The sequence below is a fragment of the Podarcis cretensis genome (assembly GCF_951804945.1).
Source record: "Podarcis cretensis genome assembly, chromosome: 16".
NCBI lineage: Eukaryota > Metazoa > Chordata > Lepidosauria > Squamata > Lacertidae > Podarcis > Podarcis cretensis.
In genome coordinates, this window is record NC_137186.1 from 41631211 (window position 1) to 41649736 (window position 18526).

The window sequence follows — 18526 nt, forward strand, 5'->3', positions numbered from 1 at the left end:
AAAAAATCCAAGTACTGACACCTGGCCTGCCTAAATCTAAAGGTCTGGTGCCGCCTATCCAGCACAGCATTTGTTGCTGCACTATTTCCTCTGAAGAAGACCCAATAGCCTGAAGAATATGCCATCCTGTGTAGCAGCCTCAACTACAATATTCCCAGGTGTGATGGCCTGGGAATCTGATTCAGAATCTGAACCTGAGGAGTCCCAGCCTGCACAGGAGTCCCCGCTTCCAGGGCCGGCTGAACTGGGGCAGGGGCTTGAATCTGAAGAGCCTGCACCTGCTCCTCAGGAGCAGGCCCCAGATGTATCCACTCTGGCTCTGGAGGTGATTGAGGGCCCATTGCCTGCAGGTGCTCCTCTCCCAGCCCTGTCAGGGGAAGGGGAAGCTGTCCCTGGGTCCAGTAACCCTCCAGCCTCTCCTGAGCTGCAGGGGCTCAGGGCAGAGGGGCGGAGGGAACTAAGTTCTCCCAGGAGGAGTGCTCGCCTTAAGGCCAGGAGAGGCGGGTCACCTGTGGGCCGGGACCGCCCCTGGCCTCAGAGGAGATAAAGGCCAGTCAGCCCAGTCGTTGGAAAGCTGTTTCTGCCAGCACCCAGAACTGTTCTTCCAGAGTTCCCGTCCACGCCCGGCTTCCTGCTCTGGACCCTTGCTGGACAGTCTCCAGACCCTCGGCCCAGGACCGGACTCTGACCACGCCTCTCGGTAACCCCCCCCCCCGAGACCAGCACAGCAGGTCATACCATAGGCAGGTCCATCTAAACTAGGGATGGGCAAGCCAGAGTTCTAATTCATGATTTCATGAGTGTGACAAGGTGGGCGGGAGGTAAAGGGGTGGCAGAAGAAGTGACAGCAATAGGGTGTGTCTGTTTTTACCTCTGGCCCCACCTCCTTTACATCTGGCCCCTCCCACCACGGGCTCATGCCCCAATAGATATCTGTGGAGGGAATGCTGTTTTCAGCAGATTCCCAGGGTCTGAGGGAAACCTCTTATTTATAGCAGCGAAAGTTAATTGTACCTCTGGGTCATCTTTTCCATTCTGCAACTCAAACAGTAATGTGGGTTTTCCAGAAAATTATTAACTGGAAAATTTCCCTACACAAATTGGGCAAGAAAGCTGGAGAGAAAGCTGTTGCCCCCTGCCCCCCACTACTCCCCAATGACTTTCTTGCAGGTTTCCCACAAGCGTCTGGCTGGCTACTGTGAGAATTGAACTAAGCTATTTGCACAGAAGGGACGCGGGTGGCGCTGTGGGTGCCTAGGACTTGCTGATCGCATGGTTGGCAGTTCGAATCCCCGCGGCGGGGTGAGCTCCCGTCTTTCGGTCCCAGCTCCTGCCCACCTAGCAGTTCAAAAGCACCCCTAAGTGCAAGTAGTTAAATAGGTACCGCTTTAAAGGGGGAGGTAAACGGCGTTTCCGTGTGCTGTGCTGGTGCTGGCTCGCCAGAGCAGCTTCGTCACTCTGGCCACGTGACCCGGAAGTGTCTCCGGACAGCGCTGGCCCCCGGCCTCTTAAGTAAGATGGGCGCACAACCCTAGAGTCGGACACGACTGGCCCGTATGGGCAGGGGTACCTTTACCTTTATCTTTATTTGCACAGAGGAACTTGAATTGGGGAAAATTTCAGTTTGCATGGGGGAAATTCCAGTTAAAAATTTTTTTTTCTTTATTTAGTAAACAAAAATACTCCCTGGAAAAGACCCTGATGTTGGGAAAGATGGAGGGCACAAGGAGAAGGGGACGACAGAGGACGAGATGGTGGGACAGTGTTCTCAAAGCTCCCAGCATGAGTTTGACCAAACTGTGGGAGGCAGTGGAAGACAGAAGTGCCTGGCGTGCTCTGGTCCATGGGGTCACAAAGAGGCGGACACGACTAAACAACAACAGCAACAACAATGATGTTGTGTTTGCAAATGGCATCCATTCACTGTCACTAATGAACTTAGGAAATGGATTTTTTTCCATGGAAATATTAAGCAATGGAAAAATTTCCACGTTAAAAAACCTTCCATCCCACATCCCTGAAAGCATCTAAATGTTACTTTAGGATGACCGGCTGATACAACAGTGACAGATTCAAAACCAGGTGCTGGTGAGTGGTAAGGCCCAGCCAACTAGACTTGGGACATAAGAGTAAGTACTTCTTTCCACAGCACACTGAATTCACTACCACAAATGTACAAATAGTCAACAACTTGGATAGCTTTAAATGGTGAAAGATTTATACGATCTGAGGAGAAACCAGAGTATAAATGAGAAGTGCATCAGCTCCTGGTCAAAAACCAATGGCACATAAGGCCTCTTCAATAGGTCTTTCATCATCTTTTCTTACCCACCTGGGCATGACACTGCCCTCAAAACTGTGAAGCACAAGGTTATGGGATACTGCCTTTAGTGATTTGTGATCTTGCTCACATGTGACCTGTGGCCCATCTGTGTCAGGAATCCAATACCTACAGGGTTTTCTGTTATCTCCCTACCTTAAGAATTTGACTGTATCTAATTACTACCATCTGTTTTCTAAAGCCAGATTAAATGTTTTCCCTTCTGAAATGCTGAGGGGAAGATTGGCTGGTGTCCATACCAAGCTAGGCTGTGCCCATGTAACCAGGATATTAAATGTATGGAACACATTTTATTGCATTGTAGTTGAGACAGCATCTAATCAATCGAATACTAAAAGAACAACCTGGAATGTCAAGGTTCTCCTTGAGGGTAAGTTTGATACTATTACATTATCTGTAGCAAAATCCTCTCAGAGGCAGCAAAAATCAGAAATCGGTATCTACAGGCTAAAGCTCCTCTATTGGCTAGCAAGGCCGATTTTACAGCTTAATAGCTGTTGATATTTACTACTGTTGTACTATTTTGGGTCCATGGACTGCAATAAGGCTGTGTGTGTGTTCTTTAAATGGGGATAAGACTACTAATCGTGTGGCGATAAGCTTGCTCCAAAGTCAAAGGCAGAATGCCTTTGAACACTAGTTATTGGTGAACACCAGCAACCACTTGAGATCTTTTAAAATCAAGCAGTATATAAATTTTATGGAATAAATAAATAAATGTTCTTCTTGCGGGGTTCCAAGAGACACCTGACTGGCCACTGTGAGAGCAGGGTGCTGGATTAGTTAAGCCATTGGACCCGATTCAGCAGGGCTCTTCCTAGGCTCATACAATGCTGCTTTGCCACCAGTTTTTAATAATGTTTTGCAAACATTCCCCCTCTGTCTTCCTTCCCCTCCCCACCCCCGCCTCCCCACGTTCTCCATTGTGATGCTGTGACATGAAGTTCAGTCTCTCTGCTCCCTTACATGGTATTGCTTTCCAACCAAATCTGTTTTGGGGAAGCTATTCTTAAAAGCAAGCTAACAACCTTCTTAGTCCAGAGCCAGCCCAAAAAAGTCCAGCATATTGAGGTGGAAAATCAAAACCGCACAGCCCCACACCACACCGCATACGCGTGTACACACAGCCCAACAGACATGTGGCAGGATCTTCCAGAAAGTTTTCCTCCATGTGCCCCACTGAAATACATGAGAGCTGAGTCAAAGCATAGTTGAACTGCTCAGCTGCTTCTAAGGAAAAACATAAGCACTTAATAGCTCAGGTTATAAAATAATGCACAGCTCAAGCAATGTCAGCCCGGATCTTTTGTTTTAACACATAAAATGTCCTAAAGTGTGGGTGAAGAAAAAAGTCTTTGCCTATTTGCAGAAAGACGACAAAGGTGCCAAGCAGACCTATCTAGGGAGGCTACGCCATCGCCAGGATGCTGCCACCAAGAAAGCCCTTTTGCTAGTGGTCACCTGCTTCAGATAACCTGCATTGAGCTTCTTGAAAAAATGGCGCAGAAACTGCAAGATTTTTAACTATGACTGGGCATTTTAGCCACATCACACCAGTGCTTTGTCAGTGACACTGGTTCCCAGTCTGTTTCCAAACCAAATTTAAAGGTAGATTTTTATTTTTAAATCCTCCATCACTTGGGACCAGGTTACCTGAAAGATCACTTTCTCCTGCAAACACACACCCAAACATCTCAAGTAGAGTTTACCACAGCATGGCTAACACTCTACTCTGACTTAAACTAGTTTGAGGGGGTTTGTTTATTTGAAAGAATTTTGGAACTGCTTAATATTTACAAACTGCTAAGCAGCAGGTTAAACCACTGAGCCTAGGACTTGCCGATGAGAAGGTCGCCAGTTCGAATCCCCGCGATGGGGTAAGCTCCCATTGCTCAGTCCCTGCTTCTGCCAACCTAGCAGTTCGAAAACACCTCAAAGTGCAAGTAGATAAATAGGTACTGCTCCGGCAGGAAGGTAAATGGCGTTTCCGTGCACTGCTCTGGTTCGCCAGAAGCGGCTTAGTCATACTGGCCACATGACCCGGAAGCTGTACGCTGGCTCCCTCGGCCAATAAAGCGAGATGAGCGCCACAACCCCAGAGTCGGCCATGACTGGACCTAATGGTCAGGGGTCCCTTTACCCTTTACCTTTACGCAGCATGCAAAAAATAACATAAAAGCAATAAAACAGTATCATTAAAAGCACAAAACAGGATTATAGAAACAGGAATTCAAAGATTAAAAGGTTCATAACTTACAACAAACGAAAAGCTTGGGCGAAAAACATCAGGGCTGTTTCAGAAGATGTCCAAAGCAACTAACGGATGGTGCTTCACATAACAGAAGATGCTTCAGGTGGATCTGCTAAAGAGCTGAACCTGGGACCCTGGTCATGCACAGAAGGTGCCCTGCCAACTGAACTATGGAGAGCCAGTGCGGTGTAGTGGTTAAGAGCGGTAGTCTCGTAATCTGGGGAACCGGGTTCGCGTCTCCGCTCTTCCACATGCAGCTGCTGGATGACCTTGGGCCAGTCACACTTCTTTGAAGTCTCTCAGCCCCACTCACCTCACAGAGTGTTTGTTGTGGGGGGGGGGGAGAATGTTAGCCGCTTTGAGACTCCTTAAAGGAGTAAAAGGCGGGATATCAAATCCAAACTCCTCCTTTTCCAAGGCAGATATTGCCTACTCCTAAAGGCAGAGGCTCTCCAAGGCCACAGGAAGTGGTCTTACCCCGCCCTACTAACAGAGACCTCCTTAAGTGGAGATGCCAGTGACCAACCCTGAAGCTTCCATGCGCCAAGCAGGTGCTCTATCACTGTGCTAGTGGGCCCTCACCTCCCTGCCTCCTACCCACTTACTCATTTTATGGTATGAAGGGTTCACATGCGCACCGGTTTTCAATACAGTTGCAGGCCCAATTCAAGTTGCTGGCTTTAACCTAGAAAGCCTCACGCAGTTTATTGCACACAGCACAATATACATAAAGCCTTACAAGGCTGGGGACCCCAGTACTTGAAGGAACATTCATTTCCCCATAGAAGGCCCTAAGATCATCTCAAGAGGCCTGCCTGCAAGGGCCCATGCCCGCTGAAGATCGGGGGGTGGAGGCTGCAGCAGGAGAGGGCCTTTTGGGTGGTGGCTCACCACTTGTGAAATGCTCTCCCCAAGAGAGTGTGCCCACCTGGTGCCCACTTCCACATCTTTTTGGTGTCAGACCTAACATTTCTCCCAGGCCTTTTAATAACCCAGGCTTCATGTGTCAGTCACATTTGGATTGTTCAATTTGATGGAAATCATGTTTGCACTTGAGGTGGAGATTTCACTGTTTGTCTTTCACAGTTGCTTTGCTCTATTTATTGTATATTCCATGCAGCATATACTAGATGTATTAATTTTACTGTTAAGTCTTCAGGGACTTCAGCATAAGGTGACTCAAACTTAGTAATAATACTAATTTGTTTTTATTTACTCAGCCTGTGCCCTGTACAGATTTCTGCCCCACAAAGACAATTATGGAATTGTAAGCAACAAACAGTCCCATTCATACTAGCTAAATTCTACCTCCATTGTTGGGAGGAAATTTAATAAATAATAGTAATAATAAATATGCCTCAAAGTATCAGTTGCTGGCAATCCCAGGTGGGGAGAGTGCTGTTGTGCTGAGATTCTGCTTCTGAGATACCCAAAGGCATATGCTTGGCCACTGTAAGAACAGGATACTGGACTAGGTAGGCCTCTGGCTTGATCCGGTCGGATTCAGCCACATCTGCAATTCTTAGTGACAATTATTATTATTCAGAGCAAAGCCATGGGGTCTGCAAGCAGAAGGTTCCAGATTCAGTCTCTGGCATCTCCAAGAAAGACTAGGAATATTCCCTTGTCTGAAAAGCTGAGGAGCCACTGTCAGTCAGTGTGGTCAGTACTGAGCTAGATGGACCAAGAGTGTGACTCAGTGCAAGACCCCTTCCCATGCTCACTTCCACATGGTCAATGCACGACAAATTAACAAAACCTCCATCACATATGCTCCACAGGACCACCTCTGCCTTTCTCACCTGGTTCTTTCCACGCCTCCGGTAGTTCCTTCTCACGAGGTTCTTATAGTTCTCATTCTTCTTGGTCAGGTAATAGTAGAGGACGCAGTCAGCCACCGTCTACAGTAACACAGGATGGGGAGAAGAGTTAAGGTGGATAACTGGAGGACTAGTTGTGTGCACATTGAGCAATAAAATGCATAAGCAGCAGCAGCAGCAAGTTAGACCACAGAACAAAATATTTATTCTTCATTTGTACATTTACAAACCACTTCACAATCAACAAAGTGGGGCATCATAAAATAAAATAAGATAAAATAAGTGTTGAATCTGCAACCCTCTGAAATCAGTTACCAGATAAAATTAGGTAATCATTCTGACGTTTTGGCATTTGTGGAAGATATTATTGTTTAAGAAGGCTTTCCCAGAAGTGTGACCCATTGTAAAAATGCTTTTATTGTTTTTCGTTAACTGATTTTGTAATCTGTTGTTTGCACTTAGCATATGTTATCTCATTAATCCCTTACACAACAACCTAGCAGGGTAGGTCAGTATCATTGTTTCCACGGTGAAGTTGGAGGGCTGAGATGGAGATAAGCAGCTTTCTGAAGGCTATCCCATGAGTTCATGGAAGAGGGAGTTCATGGAAGAGGTTGAGATCTGAACCGGGAATGTTCCCGACAACTGATTATACTAGCACCAGATCTGTGCTTTCAAACCCTTTCTCATTTTACTCTCATTTCCAATAACGCACAGATAAACAAAGATATAATATCACCATGCTGAGAAAAGTATGACCTCACATTTCAATTGGCATTATAGTATTGTGACACTGTTCCATTATGCAGCAAATGCCAACAAGTCCCCATCTCAACTCCTTGATTGTAAATGCTAACATCCTTGTTTCAACTACGGGCCAAACATTCTCCAGCAACTCCTCTTGCAAGGGTCAAGGTTCTAATTTCCAGTTCTGAGCTAACAGCGTGTTGAGATTCCTGCATTGTAGGGGTTGGACGAGATGACCCTCAGGATACCTTCCAACTCTACAATTATTTGATTCTATAATAGAGCTTTTTCGGCAATTACAAAACCCCTTTGCTTTGCTTTGCTTTGCTTCACAGTCTGCTTTGACTACCTGCAAGATAGATGAGTGTCAGGGAAGTCCCAGCCATCCTATCCTATGGCCTGTGAAACCTCTGTGACACCCACTACCCTCTGTAACCAATACAGAGTGAGGGCCATCCCACACAACACCACCCATCCTCCTCTGAGCAACAGCTACTTTCTGTTGCAACTTCCTCTGTCTGTCTGTCTGTCTGTCTGAGCTGATATGTGCAGAGGCAAAAGACATCTGGTTAGCCAGCTTCCTTTATTGAGAATCTTTCCCTACTCTCTCTCTCTCCTGCCCCCTCCCAGTTGGGGCCTCAAGTGGAGCCAAAGGTAGAGAATTAAAGGGGAGGAAGAAACTCTGCATTGAGAAATCACAATATAAAGTGTTAGAGAACTGATACATGCCCTTAAGTGAATTGCATCTCTGCATTCTGGCAGAGTTTTATTTCCAGCATTATGGAAGACTGCACAGGAAAAGATGGAAGGACTGACCCCAAATGACTGGAGCAACTAAAAGCAAAAGGGGGAAAGGAGGGGGAGGAGTAGGAGAAGTCTATCATCCTTTAGCTTCAGTGGAACACTACATATAACCTGCCACACAACTGTCAGCAGCCATTATTTCCACCCATTAAGCTTGCAAGGCGGAACACACTTCACTTTCAGGCTGATGCATTCAGTTTCCTGCTTTCGGGAGCTGTCAACTGCATTCCAATCCCAGCGTGCTGAGGAAAGGGCAGGAAATCAGCTCCTCAGCGGTGTTTGGAGACTTGACAAGTTATATTTCAAGAGCAAAAAGGTTTCCCCATCCAGCTTGCTAGCAGATTAGCTCAAGACCCGGAGCTGCCCAAAGCAAGGCTTCTTAAAATGCAGCCACATGAAGTTATTGGGGGGGGGAGGGGCTTTGGATAAGGCCAAGTCACTGCATAGGATATGACTGCACAGTGCATGTCTTGTAGTTCCTCCACTGGTGCAGCACCCCTCTCCCACTTCAGCTCATGACTGCAGTTGACAAAAGCACAAGCCATAGGAGGCTTTGAACAAGAGTGGACAAATCTCAGTTTTGGAATCGAGAACCACTGCCTCTCCCTTGAAACCACCATGGGGCACATAGGGATGGGAGCACAATTTGTTTGGTTAGGATCTTAATGCAAGTCTATGTAAGTTGCTCTTCTGAAATTCAGCCAGCCATCAAAACTCACACTTCTCCATATTTGGCAATGCAGTTGTAACCCCCACCTCCCAAAAAAGCGTGCGAAAAGAGGGGTATGTGCACCCAAAAACACACAGATTAGTGAAAATAATGTGCATTATATTAGGAAAATTGCTTTGCTATAATGTTTTCATACAAAAATGCATATACAGTGGTACCTCGGGTTAAGTACTTAATTCGTTCCAGAGGTCCGTTCTTAACCTGAAACTGTTCTTAACCTGAAGCACCACTTTAGCTAATGGGGCCTCCTGCTGCTGCCGCCGCGCCGCCGGAGCACGATCTCTGTTCTCATCCTGAAGCAAAGTTCTTAACCTGAGGTAATATTTCTGGGTTAGCAGAGTCTGTAACCTGAAGCGTATGTAACCTGAAGCGTATGTAACCCGAGGTACCACTGTAATAGGATAAACAAGTATAAAGCCACATTTGAATTTTATGTAGGCTTAAAAAATAAATAAATCATAAATACTCCAAACTGAATTTAATACTGGAAAAATAAGAAACGGAGAGATCTTTCCAGCCTCAAGCAGCTTTACCAGCCCTTTGCCTTTCTTTGCCTCTTTCCTGTGTGACAGGATTGTGCCCCTCCCTGCTTGATTCAAAATGCTGTCATGCTAAGTTGCTATTCTGGGGAGGTCCACCTCAAAGCTAGATCATGCTTTTGGATCCTCTGAAGTGAATGCAAAACTGGTCTGTGTTGTACATACATACACACTTAATTTTATTTATATGCTGTGTTTCCATAGTTCATGCTTGAGGCAGATTACATGAAAAAATATGTAAATACAACATAATAAATGTAGTTGTAAACATTAAATAAAGCAACCAAAAATATACAACCAAACCCCCAAATCTTCACACAAATCTCATAAAGAAAGATATAACACACACACACACACACACACACACACACACCACCACCACCACCACCACCACCACCACCAACAACAACAACAACAACCACAACCACAACAGTGAGAACTACCTCCCCCCAAAGCAATACCCCAGGCCCAATAGTCTGCTCAGCAGCCTCAGCTTTTGTAGCTGGAGTCAGTCTGGGCCCCACCCTCCCACATCAGGTGAAAAAAGCAGATCTTCCAGGACTCACAGCCAAGATGCAATCTAGATTGAACAATTTGGGCAAGAAAAAACTTTGCTTAAAAAGGAAACATAGGAAATGGGGGAGGAAGACTTACTTTCCGGTCCAAAAAGGAAGCGATGAGGCCAAAATTCTTTGGATGCTGCATGAACCTAGAAAACGGAAACAAGAGGGGCAGGGGGTGGAATTAAGAGGCAATTATAAAGGGTGTTTCACTTGAAAATCCTGATTGATTTTGTTCAAAGAAACAAAGCAAAAACGTTTCTGTTTCCTGCTGGCCCATGTGCTGATCATAAGCCCTTGCTCAGCAGTGGTGAACTGTTGGCCAGTGGCTCTAATCAGACCCCCCCCACCTTCCCATTTGACCCGGAAAGCCTCTGCAGCCAAGCCTCATTCACCTGACTAACACCAGGTGTCATATATAGGTTTATCAGGTCTCTGCCTGTATAGTAAAAAAATGGTTGTTGTTGTTGTTGATGATGATGATGTGTGGGCTGATGTGCTGGCGTGTTGTTGGTGCGCGGCAGGTAAGGGCACAGCTGTGCCAGAATGGAGTTTGCAGGCACTGCCAATCAGCTGAGTCAGTGCTTGCAAAGCTCTTTTAGCCTTGCTCATGTGGTTTGATCTGAAACCTCAAGGGCAGAAACGGGTCACTGATACACACATCAAGTGATTGACAGGCAGGCGGTAGCCCCACCCACCTGTCAAGCTTGGCCTGAAGGGGTGGAGAAGATAATGTCTGGATCCGTTGCCCACTCCTGATGGTATTTGTTTTATTTTATGATTTTCATTTTTATCCCACCCTTCCTCAAGGGATTGGTGATGTACTCCCTAACACTGGTGTTAGGCTCTGGGAAAGTGTGCAGCAAGTCCTGAACCAGGACGTCTGGCCACCAGGATTCCAGACAGTACCTCGTGGGCCTATAAGCCTGGCATAGTAGCTTCTGGGCTTCAAGGGTGCCATCTAGGCCACAGGCTTAGTCAACTGATCCCAAAGACCAATCCCAGTGCACAAGAGCCCCATATAGCCCAGGCCTCAGAGCTAACGCCTCATTTCAAGCACAATCAGGCCCTGCTTACAGGGCTTCCCAGAGGTCTCTGCTTGGCCACTGTGAGAAGAGGATGCTGGACTAGACGGCCCTCTGGTCTGATCCAGTCACAGGGATAGTCTTGTGACTTAACACATTGGTATGGTAAAGGGTAGGGACCACCATTCAGTGGAAGAGCATCTGTATTGCATGCAGAGCGTCCCAGGTTCATTCCCAGAATCTCCAGGTAAGGTTGGGAATGTTCCCTGCCCGAAACTCCGGGGAGCCACTGAGAGTCAGTGTAGACAATACTGCGCTCCAGTGCCAGGCAACTTCCAATGCTCATGCTGCCCCACAGTATCTTATCTCCTAATTGCTCCCTCAGAGCACCGTCTTCACATGCGCTGGTCTTGAACCCACCCTTCTGTGCTTCAGAACTTGATCTTCTGCCCAGCGTAGACTATGGCCTCCTTCTGGACCTCATCTACTAATCTGCCTTCCTTGGAACCTGGCTTTGCCTGCTCTGGTCCCAGTTTCCACCTGATGGGCTGACAGCCAGTTCCTCTGGGCCTTGGCACTTGACAGTCTGAGTAAAGCTGCTGCTGAGGCACCTGGTGACTCCAGACAATGAGAAATAAGCCCTGTTCTAATCTACATAGTCCTGGCCTAGTTTCAGCGTCTTGGCCATGCTGGTGTGTGGCAGGATCTCAGCCATTCTAGATGAAGATGGAATAACTTTGGTGACTAAGAAATTGTCTTTTCCACATCGGACTATAAACAGGTATAGTACTAAATATAGCTGGACTGAAATTATGATATTAAGTGATGTATACTAGTTTACTGTATTTGGCAATTAAGACATATAACTGATGTAAAATCAATGTATTCATTTTATCCTGATACTATAGTTTTCATGTAAGTTCATATCAGGGGTGGCTAATTTGTTGGGTTCAAGAGCCACATTTGCTGTCGGTCAATCCTCTGAGGACCATGTGTCAGCAGTGAGCAGGGCCCAAGTCTGCACAACCACACATGCACACGCACGCACACAAACGCAGACACCTCTTTTTGTATCTGGAGCATTCCAGCCTGTTAGCAGTGGTGTCTTGGAAGAGGGAAAAGAAGCATCAACAAATTTGTTAGGGGCAGATGGGCTACTTAAAGTTTGTAATAAAATTTTGTAATATAAAAATATGGAAAACATTAGCATTCAGTGCAATATTTGTCCCCAAAAATGACTGGAACTCTTGAGAACTGTTTAGACCTTTTGTAAGGGGTTTTATGGTGGGAAACAACTACGGCCATTGGACTGTTTTATTGATTACAGGGTTTTTGCACCGTGCCTTCTGCTCATCCTTTCAGAAGAGGGGGCCCTTTCGGTAGCTCCACTACCTGCAGAAGTTCAGGGTTTGCCCAGCAAAGCACCTTCTCTGCGGAAGTCAGGGGTCAGTCAGCAAACTTTTTCTGCAGGGGGCCAGTCCACTGTCCCTCAGAACTTGTGGAGGGCTGGACTATATTTAAAAACAAAAACAAAAAACCACGAATTCCTATGCACACTGCAAGGGGGGCAAGTAGTCCTCCTCCCCACACACCCCAGCCCCAGCCGCCTTCTCGGTTTGCCGCCTGACTCATCCACCAAAGGGTGTGAAACGGGCTTCCTCCCCGCCCAGAGAAAGAATAGATGAATAGATGTGACTACGAATGGGCTCCTCCTCAGCACAACTCACTTTTCTCGGAAGGTTTCTTTCTCCTGCTCGCTCCACATGTTCATCACCTGCCGATCTTTGTACACCTTCATGGGGTCGTCCATGAGGCCATTCATGTTAATGAACTTGATGCGTTGCTGCTCAGCATCATACAGCATGGGAGGGATGACAGCAAGCTGGCGCATCTGTTTCTCCAGATTCTGGGCAGGGAAAGCAGAGGAAAACAGGTCTCACTGGGAGCACCAAAGGAAAACTGACCCAAGAATGAAGACATAAAAGACCAACCTTCACCAACTTGGTGCCCTCCAGGTGCTTCGGACTACAACTCTCATCAGCCTCAATCAGCACAGGATTACAAAGCACCTGGTAGGCACTAGGTTGGTGAAGACTGGTGTAGGTGCTGCACGAAAGAAAGGAAGTTATCAGGGAGAAGCCAGGAAGTGATGCTCTACAGTCAGTGTTGAGGAAAGCTGCTGCTGCTGCGACCAAGAGAGACCCACTGCATCTTCTCTCTCCAAAAAGGAAAAGCTTCAGCATTAACTGAAAGATGCTGTCTGGACTGTCACTCTAGAGCAGTCATCTTCAGCTTTTAGGTCACCTGGCCTTGGGACCTGGGTCTCTTTGGACATATTCAATATTCTAAACACTACACTACTGACTCTCTAACTAGGGATGGTGTCTGGGAAACTGAGGGCTATAGTGGCCAGATGGGGAGGGGCTAGAGCAGTGGTTCCCAATTAACTCATTGCTGAGGACCCCCTATTTTTCAAAAGGCAGGCTAAGGACCCCTACTTCTGAACATTTTGATAACTTTATGGTAGTTACCTCTGCAAAGCAATTTTTGAACAAAAAGTGGGGTAGCCCCTAATAGGCAAAGGGTTTTTGGTATACGAAAAACAGACCACAAAATTTGTAATATTCCCATGCAAAAATGACAAAAAAATAGTTGGGGGGGAGGAAAGGGATAGGGTGCTTGTTGCAGACGCCTAATTGGGAACCCCTGGGCTAGAGGATGGACTGTGTGCCTAGGCCGGCAATTGTTTGTTGCTCTAGAGCTGGGGTGGCCAGCCTAATGCCCTCCCAATGTTGATGGGTTCCAACTCCTATCGTAAGTGACTGTGCTGGCTGGTGAGCATTGTAGTCCAACAGCATCTAGAGGGCACCACGCTGGAGAAGGCTGCTGTAGAGCCTCAGCTGTTTCAGCATGAAACAATTCTCCCTAAGAATGCACATACAATATATAGGATTTATCACATTAGGCACACTTAGGGAAGACAGGACTGTCAATGGATATCAGTTATGACGGTTCTCTGGAACCCTCTATGTGTTCAGGATACTGGGGCTAGATAGATCTTTGCTCCAATCTGCTAGTGCCTTTTTATGTTCTGATGACAATAACTAGGGAAGGCACAACCTACTAACACTCTGACATTTTTATCTTGCTGATGCCCAGCAGAGTTCAAGGGAGCATCAGAATCTCAGAGGAAGGGGCACCTGACAAAGAAACAATTCAGGAGCCCCCTTTTAGAATGGCGTCACTGAATCTCATCAGCAGTGATAGGTAGCATCAACTGGCAGACACCACAGAAGCTAACAGACCCAGGAGGGAGGGAGGGAGGGAGGGAGGGAGGGAGGGAGGGAGGGAGAGAGAGAGAGAGAGAGAGAGAGAGAGAGAGAGAGTGTCTCCCTAAGTCCCCGTTTAGGGTCCTGTCAAATCCATCAAGGCATCACATTCCCCAACACAAGACAGTGTTTGCTAAACACAGCTTGGGTTGAAGCTAATGCAATTTGGCAGCAGCGTCAACAGTAAGTTCCAACGCCAAGGTCTGTTGTGGCTGCACTGGTTTCCCCAGAGGAAAGGAAAGAGAAGAGAAGGAGAGAACGCAAAAGGAAGAAGAAAACGGTGACCCAGCCTCACCTCTTGTTCCGAGAGCCCATCAATAATTTCTGACACCTCGTGTTCGCTGCGTGCCGCAGACATGGAGAGGCCACTGCCCCTCTGTCCTACCCTGCTGGGAAACGGCAAAGAAAGCGCTGAAAGATTTATGCTCCATTTTGCACTTGGCAATGTATCTTCTTAACAATTACTGTGGCTGCTTGCGTGCGATGAAACAAGTGCCACGCAAAGAGTGGAGAGGTCAAAGCTGGGAAAGGTGGAACTTGTGTGTGTGTGTGCGCGCGCGCGCACATGGCACGGGGCACAACAAGAGAAGAGCAAACTTTACTGATAGCTCAGTCAAAGAATCAGAGAGCTGCCATGCAGATAAAACAAGCATTGAGGACTGGCTTCGGAGACTTTTTCAATATAGAGGTGATGGCACAATCACTGCCACAAGCTGACACCTGTGCTGTGGCCACAAGTCTTGCACATGCCACAGTATGTCTCCAGATCCAGCTATTGCAACTGGAGCCACTGAGTGGGTGAAGGAGGCGGTGTGCTTGGAAAGCCAGTCTGGACTACATTGGCTCATCTGTGTGGGTTTGGAGGACTGAGACCATTGTATAGTCTCTGTGCTAAACCAGTGATAGCCAAATTCCTGAGCTTTCAGGAACTGGTTCAGACCTTTCCCAGCCAAGGTGCTTGAGGACTACATCACCCTTGGCAACAGAATTCACTGCCACAAGATGCAGAGATGCCCACTAACTTAGGCAGCTTCAGATAGGAGATCAGGCAAATTCACAGAAATACACCTATCAAGAGCCCCAAGTTATGATGGGTGTACATGACCTCCAACAGAGAGAGCATGCCTCTGAGTACTAGTGGCTGGACCAATGGGAGCTGAGAGGGCTCCTGCGCTGAGGTCTCATGCACTGTGGGCTTCCCAGAGGCATCTGGCTGGCTCTAGCGAGAACAGGATGCTTAACCATCTGGGCCTTTGGCCTGATCCAGCAGTGCAATTCTTATGTCCATACAATAATATTTCCCCCTCTGGTTTTAATTAGAGGAAATTAATATATTTATTTTATCTAGAGAGGATTGGGGCAAGGTGGTGGTGGAAACTGAAGGGGAGCTCAAATGGTTTGGTGCAGAGTCGACTCAGAAATTTATTGTGTATTTGATACTAACTTTTGTGTATCCCTTTTCAAACTTTAATAAAATTTATTGGGGGCGAAACAATTTATTTGTTGTTGTTTTAAAAGGAAAGTAACTGGGACTAAACAAACTGGAAAAAAATCAGATTTGGGTTCATCCGGGACATGTTGCAAATTAGCTGAAAAAATTATCTCATGTGATTTGGACTACAAATTAGTTGGCTTGACTTCTTTGACATTTCCATTCTGAATTCACATCTATGTGCTTAATAGCATATTGTAATTCTATGCAAATTTCTGCTCATGGACTTCTTCCCCAAACCATTTTAGCGAGGCTGCTGCCTGGAGGCCAGCATTTTCCACACAAGGAGCTAGAGGAAAAGCCCCTTTTTACCACAAGACATTCCTCTCCACCAGAAACTGACATGCCATCTTCAGTGCCAAAGGAGTCTTAATGCGCTCCGGCCAACACACACTTGAACACATCTCCACTAACCTCTGCATGCGCTCCTGGAGTTCCCTCTGTTTCCTGATCTCTGGAAACTGCTTCTCATAATATTCACGTACTTTACTTTCCTTTGCTCGGCGCCGGGGATTGTTTTCTATGCGCTCCACTTTCTTTTCCCAGGCTTCCATAAGCTGGTCATAGCGCTGGCAAAATTTCTGTTCCTGAAACGGTGGGTTTTGTGGGGAGAGAGAGGGAGAGGGAGAGGGAGAGGGAGAGGGAGAGGGAGAGAGAGAGAGAGAGAGAGAGAGAGAGAGAGAGAGAGAGATCAAAAATGGTCCCTTGGAAGTCCATTTCAAATACCTTCTCACACCTCAGCAGCAAGGTCTCAGAGGAAAATTAACAATGATTCTCAGTGCAAAGTCACAAAACTGAAGAACATGGCAGGGAAGATAAGCCATACAACAATCTCCTCATGTGCTCAGTATATGAAACAAATCTTTATCATTTAAGTTCTGGTGATAAATGCTTCTGGAAGGAGGGGAAGTTGCTAACGAAATGTGCAGTCTAGGAACATCTAGTCACTGAGGAACAGGATGTGGCGAGGGTGGTAATCACCTGAGACAAAGATGATTGTACATTAGGCAGGTGAAGGTACATTAGGCAGATAGGATGGGGGAGCCCCAAATCCTGCTCTTTGAGCTTGAGATTTTATTCAATTGAACCAACTGATTAAAAGCTGCTGCCACAAAAGCATGAATGAGGATATAAATGGGTTTTGAGCCCAGACTTTCGGGAAATCCCTGAGAGCTTATCAAGGGGGTCCTTAAGGAGAAGATCAATTATAATAATAAATTATACGCTGCCCTTCCTCCCAAAAGAGCATGGGGCAGCAAATACACAAATGACAAAACGATTAAAACATACAAAAGTAATTCCAGTACATATGGAAACTAGGAAAGAGGTTTTTCAGAAGCCAAAGGTCTTCAGGAGGTGCTGAAAAGACAACAGAGGTGTCTAATGCTTAGATGCCAACAAGCAGGTGCCGCAGCATTAAGGATCTGGTTCCTATTTTGTGAGGAACAGACTTCCTGATAAGGAGGACTTCCTGATCCGCAGGAGGCCCTCCACTGAAGAGTAGAAATCATGGTGGTCAAACTAAAAAATGGTATGGCTGGAAAAGGGACAGAAAATAATCAAGGGCTTGAAGCAAATTCCCTATGAGAAAAGGTTGCAACTAGGTTCCTGAGTTGTAACGAGATAATTGTGACAACTGGGTGTTCACCCTGGGACATTTCCCAAACCGCTCTGTGGGGTCCTGGAAAAGACACCAAGGGTCTCCACAGCAGACAAATGAGTGTGGCAAAAGTTCCTGGTAGTTTTGAAAAGCATTGCGGTTTTAAGAAAACACACACACAATTAAACAAAACAGGTAAAAGGTAAAGGTAAAGGGACCCCTGACCGTTAGGTCCAGTCGTGACCGACTCTGGGGTTGCGGCACTCATCTCACTTTATTGGCCGCGGGAGCTGACGTACAGCTTCCGGGTCATGTGGCCAGCACGACTAAGCCGCTTCTGGTGAACCAGAGCAGCACACGGAAACGCCGTTTACCTTCCCGCTGGAGCGGTACCTATTTATCTACTTGCACTTTGACGTGCTTTCGAACTGCTAGGTGGGCAGGAGCAGGGACCGAGCAATGGGAGCTCACCCCGTCGCGGGGATTCGAACCGCTGACCTTCTGATCGGCAAGTCCTAGGCTCTGTGGTTTAACCCACAGCGCCACCCGCAAACCAAAACAAAACAGGAACAACATATAAATAATGAAGTACATAGAAATTCTTGTCGTTTCTTGACAACAGATCTGCAAAAATGCTGTCCAATACAGTTCCTTAAGTAGATAGAATGAGAGAGGAACTTTTACCCCCCCCTTTACACACACTCAAACGTGAACAGGAGTATGACTCAGTTGGCAAGAGGCATTGGGCGGGGGGGCTGAGCCAATTGTCCAGAACCCAAGAGGAAGGCACACATTAAAAACCGCATGAACTGGCAGGCTTCCATGCCCCCCCACTGCTGCCCCAAAAAGACTGAAGGGGGGGAAGGAGCAACCAAGAATGTTCAGAGAGTCCCTGCAGTAATCCTCTTAGGCCTCCTGGAATTACTCTGGTCTATTGTGTACCACAAAAGCATGGCCGAAGCTCTCGAATGGTGAAGAAAAGCATGCGAAATCCATCTGACGAGAAGGCCACAGCCATTTCCTGTCACGCTTGAGCCTCTGTACTGCAGTCTTCACTGCACAGGCCCATCCTTAAGGACTGCCTGGAAGTTTCCAGGTTGATTCCCCTCACCTTTATCCATGGATGGTTTGAGGCCAATGTTCCTGAGAGACCATTCTTCCCCTCACAGCTTCCATAGAGGTGCTGCTTTTTAACCTTGAGTGGCTCAAGCCTTACATTCCTGAGAGACCACTGTTCCCTTCACAATTTCTACTGTCTGTGCCAAATAAATAAAACAGCTTTCCACCT

General features: G+C 46.7%; 1 protein-coding gene across 19 annotated transcripts in view; it reads right to left on the minus strand.

Annotated features, from left to right (window-relative positions):
* NCOR2 (nuclear receptor corepressor 2) overlaps positions 1–18526 on the minus strand; it is a 352014-nt gene that overhangs the window by 154568 nt on the left and 178920 nt on the right. For 11 of the 19 annotated variants that reach the window (XM_079957706.1, XM_079957722.1, XM_079957720.1 and 8 more), the window contains exons 10-14: positions 16053–16225; positions 14442–14535; positions 12545–12723; positions 9887–9941; positions 6380–6493 (exon numbers count right to left, since the gene is read on the minus strand). In XM_079957706.1, the coding sequence (XP_079813832.1) occupies positions 6380–6493; positions 9887–9941; positions 12545–12723; positions 14442–14535; positions 16053–16225 (615 nt within the window). The remainder of the gene's footprint in view (positions 1–6379; positions 6494–9886; positions 9942–12544; positions 12724–14441; positions 14536–16052; positions 16226–18526) is intronic. The other 8 variants (XM_079957705.1, XM_079957704.1, XM_079957703.1 and 5 more) reach the window with 3 other exon arrangements.